Source organism: Rhinolophus hipposideros (assembly GCF_964194185.1).
Source record: "Rhinolophus hipposideros genome assembly, chromosome: 13".
Lineage (NCBI taxonomy): Eukaryota > Metazoa > Chordata > Mammalia > Chiroptera > Rhinolophidae > Rhinolophus > Rhinolophus hipposideros.
In genome coordinates this window covers 61412869-61428124 of record NC_138059.1, presented here as the reverse complement: position 1 = coordinate 61428124, position 15256 = coordinate 61412869, and the positions used below count along the sequence as shown (strand labels likewise).

The 15256-nt window shown below is 36.9% G+C and overlaps 1 protein-coding gene across 6 annotated transcripts in view; it reads left to right on the top strand.

Annotated features, from left to right (window-relative positions):
- PDE7A (phosphodiesterase 7A) overlaps positions 1 to 15256 on the top strand; it is an 86071-nt gene that overhangs the window by 62839 nt on the left and 7976 nt on the right. For all 6 annotated transcript variants that reach the window (XR_013994751.1, XM_081070450.1, XM_081070451.1 and 3 more), the window contains exons 5-9: positions 381 to 444; positions 6925 to 7020; positions 9040 to 9140; positions 13659 to 13790; positions 14002 to 14093. Coding sequence is in view for 5 of the 6 variants with exons in the window: in XM_081070450.1 (XP_080926576.1) it covers positions 381 to 444; positions 6925 to 7020; positions 9040 to 9140; positions 13659 to 13790; positions 14002 to 14093 (485 nt within the window). In the remaining variant the exon portion in view is untranslated. The remainder of the gene's footprint in view (positions 1 to 380; positions 445 to 6924; positions 7021 to 9039; positions 9141 to 13658; positions 13791 to 14001; positions 14094 to 15256) is intronic.

Here is a 15256-nt window from a genome sequence, read left to right as displayed (position 1 = left end):
AGTACTCAGTTATCATAACTTATTTTTACTAGATTTTTAAAATCTAGTTTCTGGACCATGCAACGTCTGAATCACACTTCTGTGAGTTACGTTAGAATTCTTGAAAGATAGTGGGCGTATAGGAATATGTTGAAAGGAACACTAACCTTACCTGTATATTCATTACTTGGAAAACAAAATAATATTTGGTTTTTTAATGGAGTTTAATCCCTTCAGACCTTTTTTGGAGCCAATTGGAAAAGTCATGATTAAAAGGGCGATGATATTTAGCATTTCTTAAAGTAAATCAATCACCATTTTCATTAACTTTTCTGAACTATCTATAAAAGAGAATGTTACTGAAATTAAATTATAGTAGGAATGTTTGGTTTTCATTTTAGTGTATGCTGGGAAAAGTTGGAAATTGGAATTTTGATATCTTTCTGTTTGATAGACTAACAAATGGTAAGTGAAGAATTTGACTTTCTCAAAGTAATGTATTGTAATCTAGATTGATACATTGATGGGTTGTTGCTTTCATTTACTTTGCTTTCATTTACAAGCCCTCTGCTGGTAGAGGGGCCATCATTTTTCCCTTCTTTGACTGATTTATAAGCCTGGAGAATCAATCTCATAATTTCAGTCTTTGATTAATCTTATCAGCAATCCAAAAAATCATCACTTGGCCATCCCTAATTAATGCTACTATTACTAATAACCCAAAGTGAGAGTTATTATATCATGTTCTTGTTTTTTTCTTTCTTTTGGATGGTGGCCATTTACGATGGCATCTTCTGATGCCATATTCCAGCTTTGATAGTTACGGATAATTTGTTTCCCCGAAAATAAGACCTGGCCGGACAATCAGCTCTAATGAGTCTTTTGGAGCAAAAAGAAATATAAGACCCGGTCTTATTTTACTATAATATGAGACGGGGTCTTATATAATGTAATATAATGTAAGACCGGGTCTTATATTAATTTTTGTTCCAAAAGACTCATTAGAGCTGATTGTCCGGCTAGGTCTTACTTTCAGGGAAACATGGTATGTGGTAGATTAACAACTTTTTGAGAGCTATCCTTTCTTCTAGCTTTGTGATTCTCAGGCTTTTCTTTTTCCACACACTTGGGAGATATGGCATATGTCGTTCCCTCTGGCACTACTTCTCCATGGTAGCGTGGGGAAAAGCTTCTTTAGGGGGCTTATTAGAATCTACAGAGTAAGAGTGGTTTGAAGAAAAACAGGTGATTCTGCTTTGTTCACCCCCTTCTGAGTTTTGTTTTGGGGAGAGGGTTCATGTTCCCTTACGCTCTTTGGGAACAGGAACAGGATTCCCTTTGGGAAATCAGGTGTTTTTTTTAAGCGTTTTTAAAAAATAAAGTTAGCATACAATATTAGTTTCAGGTGTACACGATAGTTATTCAATATTTAAAGAAGTGATCACCATGATAAGTCCAGCAACCATCTGACACTGTGGAAATCAGCTTTATTTGGTATAAAAAAATTGGTGGTACATGTAGTTCAACTAGACTTTGCCCCTTTTGTCTAAATACCTTTTTAATAAATGAAGCAGAGTGGAGAGTACACTGAGAGGAAGTCACTTCTTATGGTTCAGATGTAATAAATGTGTAGTTCACTGCTATACTTTAAAATCACCTCTCTCTTTTTTTCTCATTTTATTTTGGAGTGAAGTTCCTTTTGTAAGGAAGCCAAATATGGAAAATGCAGAAGCAAATACAACTTTATTCATCTTGAGAATCAGTATAGTTCTAGCTTTGTAGTATCACTACATTATTCCCTCTAAGCTGTGTGGCGTACATAAGTGAAAATACCTTTGTAATCATCTTCTGTTTGTCCACACACTGTTGACAGAAAATAAATCGATGGATCTCAGGCATAATTGTAAAGAGAGTAAAGTTTACCTTATCAGCAAAGCCCCCTCCCAGTTAGTTCCCTGCCTTTTTGTTTTTCCCCTTTTCTATTTTTCTCCCTTCTCCTTTGCCCTTTGGTGACTGAGTGAGTGCTGTGTTCCTCTCCCTGCCCCCACTTTGGCCTGTCCACACTGGACAGGCTCTGATGTCATTTATACAGTTGTCCTCTTCAGCCTTCCCCTTTTTGGAAATACAGGTGGTGAACTATCAGGTGGCTGGGCTGCTTCTGGGTCTGGGAAACTCCCTTTCCTAACTCAACACGAATATTACTTTAGTTATCTCAAGGTAATACAAATAAAATAATGCCACGCTTAGCACCTTCAAGGTTTAGCCTTGTATAAACTAACAGTTCATAGCCCAGTATTAGTCTACTGGGACATTTGTCACTGTTGAAATAGTTGATCTCTAAATTTTGTTTTTTAAAAGTGCTAGTCAGGGGCTTGGTGATGAAAATGGATGAAGTTTGGATCGTGTAGGATGGGCAGAAGTAAAAGCCCACTATTTTAGTTAATTTGTTTTCCCTTTAATCACCTCACTCCTTTCTGTGGAGAAGATGGCTGGATGGTTTCTACGTAGGGTTTAGTTAGCTACCCACCTGTGATTTTACAGATGGTGATAAATATATTCAGTTAACTACAGCCACGAAAAAGTTACAGGAATTGTGTACATGAAGAGATATTATCGAGAAACAAATGGGCAGAAGAAAATTCCTTTAACTTGGCATTATTTAATCAGCACTACTTTCATTTCAAAATGGCTTAGCGTGAAATGAATTCTGGGTGATATATGTACATGGGCTCTGAATGTAAAGTTCTCCCTGCTTGTTTTTGGTCCAATACTTTCTGTATTTCTTACTCTGGTAATTTCCCAAATGGTACTGCAGGGAAGGCAGGGAGGAGGCAAAATCAGTGATTGCCGCCAAGACAAACAGTCCCCGTCTGTCCACTGCGAGGAGGGAAGTAGTTACTGTCCGGTAGGGTATATTTCATGTTCCTTTTACAGGAATGAGAGTTAGGTTATGTGAGGTAACAAGATGTGCCTTGTCACCCCTGAAAGCTACCTGGCATGTGAGGACCCTCGTTCCAGGTCTGTGTTACGCAGGCAGCCTAATGCTGCCAGCTCCCCCCGGAATCACATTCCAAATACTATCAAAGGCTGTTCTACCTTCGGCAGTCCTATGCTTTGGTCTATTTTTATGAGGGTAACTTTTCTGTAAGTACAGTTTTCTTGTCCAAGAAAGTGTTTGTTTCCACTTTCATATAAATTAAGTTCTTCTGTGCCTGTTTCTTGTTTAACACATCAACTAAGCATCACTTGTTTTGAAATGTTTCATTGATTTGTGTTCTTATTCACTGGTATTAAAATATTCTGGTGTATCTTACGAACTGAAAATGAGAAAAAAATGTTGCATGCAGTTGTTCAATTTGGTATGGATTGTGCACTTGAATAGATTGGTTCTTATTAGATTCCTGGATAGTTCTTGGTGGAAGACGTCACATATATTTATTGCAGTTTGCCTGAATTCCCAAAGAGGGTATTTTGCCATTAGATTGTAGCTTTCTTAAAACTTATTCCTAGAAATTGGTAATTTGTTTCATTAGGTTTGGAAAACGATTTTGGGAGAACACTATTGTAACCTAAACATACAGAATGAATATACATTTTTAAAAATTTGAAGTATAGTTTACATGTAACATTTAGCTTCAGGTGTACAATATAATGGTTTGATATTTGTATATACTGCAAAATAATCACAATAAATTTAGTTAGCATCTGTCACCATACACTGTTAATAAAATTTTTTTCTTGTGATGAGAACTTTTAAGATCTACTCTTTTAGCAACTTTCAAATATGCAATATGGTATTATTACCTATAGTCACCATGCTGAACATCACATTTCCAGGGCTTATTTATATATTTTATACTGGAAATTTGTACGTTTTGATCCCCTTCACCCATTTTATCCACTCCCAACCCTCACCTCTGGCATCCACCAATCTGTTCTCTGTATCTGTGAGGTCAATTTTTTGTTTTTGTTTTTAGATTCCACTTATAAGTGAGGTTATGTGGCATTTCTCTTTCTCTGACTTGTTTTACTTAGCATGCCCTCGAAGTTCATCCACATTGTCACAAATGGCAAGATTCCCTTTTTTGTGGCTGAATTATGTTCGCGCGCGCGCGCGTGTGTGTGTGTGTGAGAGAGAGAGAGAGAGAGAGAGAGAGAGAGAGACATTTTCTGTACTCATCCATTGATGGACACTTGTTTTCATGTCTTAGTTATTGTAAATACGCGGCAGAGAACATTGAGGTGCATGTAGTTTTTCGAATTAATGTTTTAGTTTTCTTTAGATAAATACCCAGAAGTGGAATTGCTGGATCATAAAGTAGTTCTATTTTTAATTTTTTTGAGGAACCTCCATAGTCTTTTCCATAGTGGCTGCACCAATCTGCAATCCCACCAACAGTACATAAGGGTTCCCTTTTCTCCACATCCTTGCCAGCACTTCTTATATTTTTGATAATAGCCATTCTGACCAGTGTGAGGTGATATCTTGTTGTAGTTTCATTTGCATTTCCCTGATGATTAGTGATGTTGAGCACATTTTCATTTACCTGTTGTACATGTATGTTGTCTTTGGAAAATGTCTGTTCAGATCCTCTGCCCATTTTTAAATTGAATAGTTTGTTTGACTATACGTTCTGAAATATCTTTGGATATATCCAAAGAAAAGTTGGTTGTTACAACATTAATAACAGAAATATAGCTCACTTTTTCACTAGTGTTTCTAAACTCATGTCTGCTTCTGGGCTCATATCTGTACCAATAGAGTATTACCAGGATTTGAATGAATCTTAACATTTAATTTCATAAAAGGAAAATATTTCAAATTTTTTTTCCCCTTTTGAAGGTGATATGTCAGGTAGTTTAAAAAATAAATTTCTTTTGGGTTGCTACATCCTTTTCAGTATTGTTCATGCAAATATTGTTCCAATTAGTTGCCTGTTTTTTCAGCCATGAGTTTCTGTTGGCAATTGTTTAGGCAGTTTTAGATAATGAGTTTAGCACAATAGTCCGCTATAATCCTTCCTAAATATTTTTACAAAAAATTTTCAATGTGGGACTAGTTAGGCCTTTCATGCATTTTTATAAGAATCATAGATTTCTTTAGGGAATATTAGAATCATGTTTATATTATTGTTATTGTCTGAATGCTAGTAGTAATTATGCACTCATACCCTTTAAAACACAGTCTATTTAATTGTTAAAATAATATAGTATGTGTGTCCTATAGAGGAAATCTACAAAACTTTGAGAAATAATGGAAGGTACAAAAAATGGAGAGCTGTACCTTGGAAGGGAAAACTAGACATTATAAAAATGTTTTTCCAAAAACATTAAGTTTTTCCAAATTTAATTTCTACACTTGGTGTGACTCCAGTTTGTCAAGGACAAAGGAGTGGAAGGGAGGGTGAAAATGATCCCTATTGCATGTAGCTGCTCCTTTAGAAAACTTGGCTATGTAGGGGAATAGAGAGGGTGACAATCGGAGGGGGCCAAGAGAGTTGGAGATTCTTTGTAGTTTCAAGGGTAAGAGAATCGCAAGCATGTCTGAGTGCTGATGCTGAGACTGGGACAGCAGAGGGAGGGAGGGATGTTTGGATTCAGTGGAACTAGGGTGCGGGGAGCTGTGGAGGAGTAGAGGGATTGGCTTTGGAAAGAAAGGGAAATTTGTCTGTTGTGTCTGAGTGTTTGTTTCTTTTTTTGTCTTGCTCCTTTGTTGCTTTCAGTTTTATATCGCACATATCAGTGAAAGGCAAATGCTTCTCTACTTTCTGTCTGACTTATTTCACTTAGCATAATAATCTTAAGATCAATCCATGTTGTTACAAATGGCACTATTTCATCTTTTCTTATGGCTGAGTAGTATTCCATTGTGTATATATACCACATCTTCTTTATCCAATCATCTGTCGAAGGACACATTGGTTGTTGGTTACCAGAGGGTAAAGGAGGAGAGGGGGGATCTTAGAAGAGGATAAACGGGATCAAATATGTGGTGATGGAAGGAGAACTGACTCTGGGTGGTGAACACATAAAGTAATATATAGAGGATGTATTACAGAAGTGTACACTTGAATCCTGTGTAATTTTACTAACCATTGTCACCCCAATAAATTTGAATTAAAGAAAATCATATCCAGTACAAAAAAAAAAGGGAAATTTGAGGTCTTGTATTTTTTTGTGAAATATGAGGTTGTTGAAAATGAGGGGGTGAATGGGCTGTGAGTATGTTGAAAGTTTGAGGAGAGTAGAGAAGGTTTGAAAACAAGCATTTTGGAATATGAAAGAGCCATGCCACTAGAAAAAACATAAGATGACTGAGTAGTGTTGACTGTGAATTTATGGTGTAGAATTCTGCCTAGTTTTAAGATTTTTCTTCAACCCCCCCTCTTCCAGCAACTTTCAGATCTTCTGCTGCGAGTATGGGAGAGGCAGGTAGTTGAGTTCAGAGTTGGGTTCTTGAGGTGATTCCTCCTGCTGGCCCTTTGTGTTTCAGAATGAATACAACGTCCACCTAGCAAGGTTGCGGCCAAGGCAGTTTGCTCTGGGACATCCCTGTTCAGCTAAAATAGGGTGGTAAAGGGGCTGTTCCGTAAGAGGTTGGGGCAGCCATGTTTTAACTGCTTTGGGATGCCTTAAACTCATTGTGGGACAATTTTCAAAGTTTTCCACTGATTCTAACTCTTTTGGTGTCTTTTAAAAAAAGTCGGTCAATTTGAAAATGTTTGTCTTCTAGTTATTTGGTTGTGGTAAATGAAACAACAAAATTCTTTTCTTAGAATGGAAAAAAAAGATGTGGTATTTGAAATTCATAACCTGTAAAATAAGAAGATGTAAATTTTAGACAAAAAGTAAGAATTAGTATTCTACATGTTGTATATTCGAAATCCGTATTTGGAAAAATAATGCAATTAATGTTAGCTACTAATATTGCTTTTTTTTTTTCAGGTAATAGTCTAGTAAGTTTAACCTTTCATTTATTTAGTCTTCATGGACTAATTGAGTACTTCCATTTAGATATGATGAAACTTCGTAGATTTTTAGGTAAGTGATTCTGACCCATTTGATAGTAATGAGATTTATACAAGAACTTAAAATATATATACATATCAGTTAACTATTGCTCTAAAACAAACCACCCCAAATTTAGTGCTTAAAATGACACGTATTTATTTAGCTTCTCAGTCTGGGGCTGTCGAATGCTGCTTCTAGTCTGGCTGAGCTCATTTATGCGCTGCAGGTGACAACAGGTGAGCTGCATGGTGGCTTTGCAGGCCTTGGCTGGGACTTCAGCTGGAATACAGGGCCTCCCCTGGCTGAACCAACTCTACATGGTCCTCTGTTAAATGAAAAGGAGAAGGGGGAGTCTGGCACCATAAGAGATTCACATTAAAAACAAAGAAAGAAATATTTATTTTACAATAAGCCAAACTTGTTCAAAGAGCGCTGGCTAGTTTCCCAGAGAGCGCTGGCTTCTGGAGCCCTGGTCTCAGTTCTGGCTGGCCTCATTCCGCCACGTCCTGGCGGCCAGAGCAGGTCAGATGGAAATGAACTGCACCTCTCGGCAGAGAAGCTGCGAAGGCTCAAAGCCATGGGCGGAGGGGCTGGGGGAAAACTGGGACAGTTTGCAGTCAGTCTCTCTCCAATTGGCCACAGCTTTCTGATGAAGATGGCACAGTTTCTCTCCTTTTCTAAATTTTTGAAGGCAAAACTTTAAAAGATTGGGTACATTGCACTTAGGTCTCCTATTTTGATAATAAACTTCAAAGATTATCTTGCATATGTTTAAATGTGCGGGATATTTAAGACCGCTCTGCTAGAAAAAAAGTTGTTTTTCACTGAATAAAGAAATATATTAGAAAAACATATTTAGTATCATGAGGATTCTTTTTTTTTTAAGGAAGAAAATATTTTCTTTCCTAAATACTAAATTAAAATAAATGTATTACCTAGCAATTTTGAGAAACTTTTAATGCTCATTTATTTATAAATTGCCCGTAATACTGTACTAATACATAAATTATAAAACATGTATAAAAATAGATACTAACAAGAGTATTTGAAAGGCTATTTTAAATGATAGGATCGAAGTAAAGACAGAATTCTGATGCTGTTTCCCTCTCACCAGTGGGTCATAGTTCACCACCTTGGGATTGGCTCGCTTTACTTGGAAATCACAAGATTTTCGTGTTATGCTTCTGGGGCCAGAGGGCAGGTTTGACGACAGCTGGGACAGCCCGACCTCTAATCCTAGTCTACTTTTACATGATCATATAACAGACACTGAGCAAAGAAGGCAGGATCAACAAGATCCATCCATATTATTGAGAAATGAATTCCAGATCCAAGACTTACCTCACTGATGATGTACCCATAGGTTCATTTTCTGTACCGCAATGTTTATACTATTTTAGATTTTTGTTCACTGATGAATTTCTAGTACTACTCAGAATAGTACCCAGCACTGTTAATAGAGTGCCAAAAAAATGTGTACACACTTTAAGAAAGGAAAAAACTGTATTAAAATTGTAATACTCAGTATATACCGACAACAGAAGATGAATGCAAGTCACGTTTGACTTCTGCAATTACAAGAGGTGCTCAGAGTGATTACCATCAGCATAATTTTAATACAGTTTTTTCCTTTCTTAAAATGTGTATACATTTTTTTTGGCCCCCTCTGTATTTGTTGAATGAATTGTACTATTTTTATTAAACCAAGAGACTCTTTTTATCTGTTTAATGAAAAGTACTTAAGACAGTTTTTTAAAAAAGAGTTTTGCAAAATGATAGATTCACATTTAAAAAGAGGAAGAGAAAACACATTTATTTATAATTTTGAAACGAAGACTTCATTAGTTTCAAACAAGTAATGAGTCAAAGTGGTATTAATTCTTTTGGTACACATGTGAGTTATAAGGTAATCATCACCTCTGAATCTGAACAGTTAGCTGATAGCCACTTGAAAAGCATAAGTGGAGAACTTATAATTTTCACAGCTTTTGTACTTGTACAAGCCTCCCATTTACAATTAAATTTGGGGTCTTTTTTTCTTTGATGCAGTTATGATTCAAGAAGATTACCACAGTCAGAACCCTTACCACAACGCAGTCCATGCTGCAGATGTTACTCAGGCCATGCACTGTTACTTAAAAGAACCTAAGGTAAGGTGTTGACGTTTACAGTAGGTGGAAATCCTAAGAAAGCCCCTTTGCTTTACTTTCTAATACTTTTCCTTCAGTTAGTGCTGTGACTCCAAATCAGAAGTTTCCTGAACTTCACAAGAATGAGATGGAGCTGGATTGAGTTTCCAAACGTGGCTACATTTGAAAGCGCAGCAACTGTGGAATTGGGTGATTGTTGAGAGAGCAGCTGGAGAAGTCAAGTGAGGGCTGATCACACGAAACCTCAGACGCTGTCTCAGGACGTTTGGCATTTAAGCTGAGCTCCACAAGGGTGGGAATAGCACCAGTCCTGCTCGGTGAATAAATAGGGAGCCACGGAGGGAAGCAAGAGACTTTAGAAAACTACCCAGGCTGTGGTGTAAAAACAAGTCAGACAAGACGAGAAACATGAGTACTTGTCAGGGGCTATTTTCAGTGCTCCTTGAAAGAGCATGGTGGCCTCAGTGAGGCAAGCAGCCATGGGGAAGGAGACAGGTGATGGTTTGTAAGATCTCCTGGGAGTTAGAATGACGAGGATGTGCTGTCCAAAGCACGTGGGGGAATGAGGTAGGGAGAGTAGTTGACGAAGACGGCCTTGGGCAGTTGAGGGGAAGGTGGAAGTCTTGTGACAGAAAGAATGCAGCAAAAGGAGCAAGTTTAAGGGTTAGGGCTGGTAGAGAGGATGATTTCCGTTTTGAATATGTGAAGTTAAATGTGTTTGTGTGATACCCAAATGGATATCTGTCTAATAGAGACTTGAATAAAAGAGTCAAGTATAGGACAGAGATCAGAGTTGGAGATACCGATTTGGGAATCATCAGCTGTAGATGTTAATGAAAGTCACGTTTGCCCATGGATGTTTCCTACCCCTAGAGGTTCTAAAATGACGCCTGCCGTCTCTTAGCCCTGCTTCTAAACTCTTTGCCATTGGGATCTTAGTTCTGGCTCAGTGTCAGGAGGGAAGGCAGGCTGACTAAACGGCTTTGTGCCAGTTGATGCCAACTTGAGAGTATAGCCATGTGGCTGCCAGTCTTCTTATTTTTCAAGAGATTGTGGAATATGTGATAATACCCCAATTTTTAAAGTTTACATACATAACTTTTCTAAAAAATCAACTTTGTTGTGATATCACATATACAATAATAAAATACATACATTTGATGTGTACAAATGTACGCTCCCAAGGGCTTCAATTTTTTAATTAAACTTAAACCAAAAAGCTCTGGGCCAAGCCTGGGAGAAATTGATAAAGAATCACCATACAGCCAAGTAAAGAAGTGCTGGAGGGAAGTGCCATGCTCTGTGGGCCGCAGAGGAGGTTAACCTAGTCCACGTCTGTGAAGGCTTGTCCCCTCCCATCTCCCCCTGGCCACACTCCACTAGGAGCACTGCGTGGGGCCAGAGGGGCAGACAATGTAAAAGTGGGGACAGCTGGGGAGGAAAATGGATACAAACGCTGTCTGACCCATGCAGCTCTGGCAGTACTAATTGTAAACAGTTTTGGCCTATGTAGGTCTGGTACCAGTAACTCTTATTCTGAATACTTGTTTGCCTATGCAGCTCTGATAATACTTATTTTAAACACTTTTCATCATTCATATATTCAGTGAACTCTTAGTCAAAGCTTCAATGAAGGACACGGATAAAATCACTAAGCCCTAAAATGCAACAACTCTCTTCTCCCTTATCATAGTTTACGTTTAAAAATAGAGTCACTCAAAGTCTTAAAAGTGAATTCTAAATAAAGCTTTAAGGTTATATCTTTACTTACTGGGCCTTCACATAGCACCACATTTTTGAGTGTTTTCATTCATTCACTCAGTACATTTTCCCGGTGCTGGGAATCTGGTGGTAAACAGCACAGGAAAGGTCCCAGCCTTTAGAAAACTCACCTTCCAGCAGGGGAGGCGATCATTAAACAAACAGATATAAATAGAACTTTGACATTTACTGTAGTGATTACTGCTATGAGGAAACCTAACTAGAGGAATGTGCTAGAGTGGATGGCAGGGATTGCAGCCTTAGCCAGAGTGGCCGAAACCCTGTAAACTGAGTGAATGTCAGAGAAGGAGTCCGCCGTAGGAAAATCCAGGTGCAGAGGGAATCACAAAGAAAAAGGGTTAAATGTCATGTTCAGTGAGACATCTACTTCCATTTTTTATCTTATGATTTATATGTAAGAGCTAATTCCTAACTTCTTCTCTAAGTGACAAAGAAATATTCAAAGCCCAAGAAATTATTGGAAATTTAGGGGAAAGTTCCTTCTCTCTGTACATGTATCAGCTCTGACTGTAGTATTTATTTATATGTCCTCAAAGCTGAACTTACATAGATGATAATTTTGTTCCAATTGAGCCTAGTAGCAACAATGAAAACTGAAGTTTTTCATTGAACACAGGAAAACTCACCACTTAATAGTTTTCTATCTGATTGAAAAAGAACACTGATGATACACATGGCACACGTGAAATCTGACTTTCATAGACATTAAGTGGTTTGCAGTTTCTTCTTCATGCAACTTTTGTTTACTGTCAGGTATTATCAGACATAATCACAGGAATGGAAATAACATTTCTCTTTAATTTACTTAAAATTTTTGTGTTAATATCATTGACGTCCTTGTCTTTGTTATAAAGCTTTTATAGTTTTCTGATGTAAGATTCTACTTTACAAGCAGAAGTGTTGCATTATTATTCAGAAATTTTTTTTGCAGTCATGATTTGTTTTAAAACTTAGAACTTTCCCTTCACAGAACTTTTAAATATTCAGTTGTTTCTTCTCATGTTTCTATTTTTAATGGTTTGCTCTTTAATCCACTTAAAATTGTTTGATGTCATGTATAATCATACATTAATTTTTTTAAAATAAGTAATTCTGGGTTATTGGATTGTCCCGCGATGGTACATTCTTTTGCCACTTCCCCTCTGTTTAAGTTATCATAAAAATATGAGTGTAACACTTTTATGATTTGCTTAATAAAACCCATAAGATATCCACAGCCATCCCCACACGTTTATACGTCGGGGAACGAGGAGGTTACTTTATGAGCAGGGTGCTGCATCTCGTATGCCTTCTGTTCCTCTTGATTAGTAAGCAGTGCTTTTAAAAAGCTGTCTTTTTAAACCTGCTTTTGCGTATCTTTAAAGAGGAAATGATTTTCTTCACCACTTTCTCCCTGTTCATTGAGCTTCTCCATATACCAGTTATAGGTAATACAAAAATAAATAATACGCATTCTCTGCCTTCAAACAGTTTATCATTTCGAGGGAATTCAAATCCTTAGTGATTTTTTTTTTCTAGCTTGAGATGAACTTGACACAGGGCGTGGAAAAAGATGCATTCTGGCATAGCAAGAAAATATTAGAATTTGAATCAAAATGGGTTTTTTAAAAATGCTCATATTCAAGAATTCTTTAGTTTTCATCTTTGTTTTATCATGTGCAATATGTGTTAGTTGAGTAGCATAATCTATAAATGTACCTATCTTGCTGGTGTATGTGAAAAGTTTTTACTGCTAGGGCATGGATCATACAAGTTTAGAGAGTGCTGCCCTAATGTAAAGCTAAATAAAAGTGTGCTGTGCCGAGTATTTATGGCAGGACATGTGAAGTGCTGTAGGAACACAAACCAGTCATCTGCTGGGGAAGGATCTGGAGGCAGAGGGCGGGGGAGGCTGTTCAGTGGGTTTGGACCTTAGAAGATGAGCAGGACTTGGCCAGAACATGGAGAGAGAGGTGATATGTGAAAAGCAGGGGATGTACTCAAGGTGATTGTTTCTGTCATTAAAACCATCAGGTAATAAACGTCTTTATTTTGATTACTTTATCAGATAATGATTATTGAGAGTAATACTTAAAAGATGCTCTTTCTGACCTGGTTACACTATTGACGCTGTTCTGAATGTATCTGCTGGGAGAGGATTTTATTACAGACTTAACATAAATTTCTCCATGACTACTTAGTGGCCTCCTTAAATTAGGATCTCAGAGATAACCTTGCACTTTAGATTCTTAATTGAAATCCAGGAACCATTTTGTTGATAAATAAACACCCTCAGTCATAGGTCTTCTATATAGTACACTTAAAAATCTGTTAAGAGGGTAACCTCTCGTGGTAAGTGGACTTACCACAGTGATTTTTTTTTTTTTAAACCTTATAGGTCTTCTCTGTTTGGTAGTGGCTACAGTAATAAAAATGCACACACTTCTGTGTGTTGTTTTAAAGCTGTTCTTTCTCAAAAAGACGGTTTGTACTTGCCCTGCCATTTGAGTTAAGCTCGTTTCAGAGGAAAGCAGTGTCAGGTGGGGTCCATGGACTCTGTGTGGGTAAGGACGGTGGCTGCTTCCCCAGTGTCGTGAGACCTGCACCTGGCAGTCCCTTGCGGGCCTTACTGAACCGTCTGGGCAACACAGAGCGGGAGGAGATGTTGATACGATGTGGGCCTGTTCCAAACGGTTGTAATGGTGTAGAGTCGATTTCAGATATGTCTGCAATTAGTTATCCTCTTGTCAATTCTAGCTTGCCAGTTCTGTAACTCCTTGGGACGTCTTGCTGAGCTTAATTGCAGCTGCCACTCATGATCTGGACCATCCAGGTGTTAATCAACCTTTCCTTATTAAAACTAACCATTACTTGGCAACTTTATACAAGGTTAGTGTAATTTTATCATCAAAATATTCTTGCATTCTAGAAAATGTTACATGCTTTTAAGAAAGTGAAAGTGGTAAACAAGTGCTCATTGAAGGTTAGGATTTAACCAGGTTGTTATTACTTCTAAATTCTTTTTTTTCCACCCCAAATAATTCTTTATGTTCAGAAAGAGGCTTACCATTAAATAACTCAGATATGCCCTTTCTTGTAGAATACCTCAGTACTGGAAAATCACCACTGGAGGTCTGCAGTGGGATTATTGAGAGAATCCGGTTTATTCTCACATATGCCATTAGAAAGCAGGTAGGTTGGATTAAGACAAATTTTATTTCCTATGAACTATGAAAATTAAGTTGGCAAAACAATTTTAAAAGTTTTAAAAATTACATTATTTGGGTGTTCCACAGTTTTCAACTTTTCTTAAATTTAGTGGGTAAATTATTTTATTTTACAAATTTATATCAAACTTTTAGTAATTTGAGCTTATTCCACAGTGTAGTCAGTAGTATTTTGTAGTGAATTATTATGAAGGCTCATTGCATAGATTTGAGTACTATAAAATTCACTCCAAATACACCATGGCTCAGTCACAGTTTATTGCTTATTTATATCAATACCGTGTTTCCCCGAAAATAAGACTTAGCCGGACAATCAGCTCTAATGCGTCTTTTGGAGCAAAAATTAATATAAGACCTGGTCTTATTTCACTATAATATAAGACCGGGTCTTATATTAATTTTTGCTCCAAAAGACTCATTTGTGCTCATTGTACGGCTCGGTCTTATTTTTGGGGAAACACGGTAGTATTACATATTTCCATTTATGCTAATTTGAATAAAACCTTAAGTTCTGAGTATAAATTAGATAGGAAGTAAACATTCTATATAATAAATAGACTTGTTAAAATCTGTTTCAGGCAGTTTTCAAAACTGATAAGTAAAAACAATGCTCTTTATATCCTCAACAGGATAGTCCTGGAGTCACTTCTGGATAAAATAATAATGGAAAGAACGGAAAACACTAATTTTTTTTTAGAATAGATTATTTAATGTTAAGCAGGCCATTTGAAAGCCTAATAAAAAGCATTAATGTAACTGAACCCAATATCATGGTGGTCGTTAACAAATTCCTATGTCATTGGTCCATAAACAAAAGCTTTTAAAAATGAATGCCTCACTGAGAGAAAGATGTACTTAAGAAAACCATGTAAGTGGATATAAACCATCTAATTCTAAAATAAGGTGAGGCATAAAAATATTTGGTTATTAACTTTTAAGTTACTGTCATTATTCTTTCCTTTTTCCCTTCCATGATTTAAAATAACTTTATAAAAAAATTAAGTGTTTTATGTAATGACCATAAAAAAAAAGCTGGACTTTATTTTTTATTTTTTTAAATCTTTATTCATGGATACCATTTGGAGTTATGACAATACTTCTGGTAAGTAAAATTGTTTCTTGCTGTAG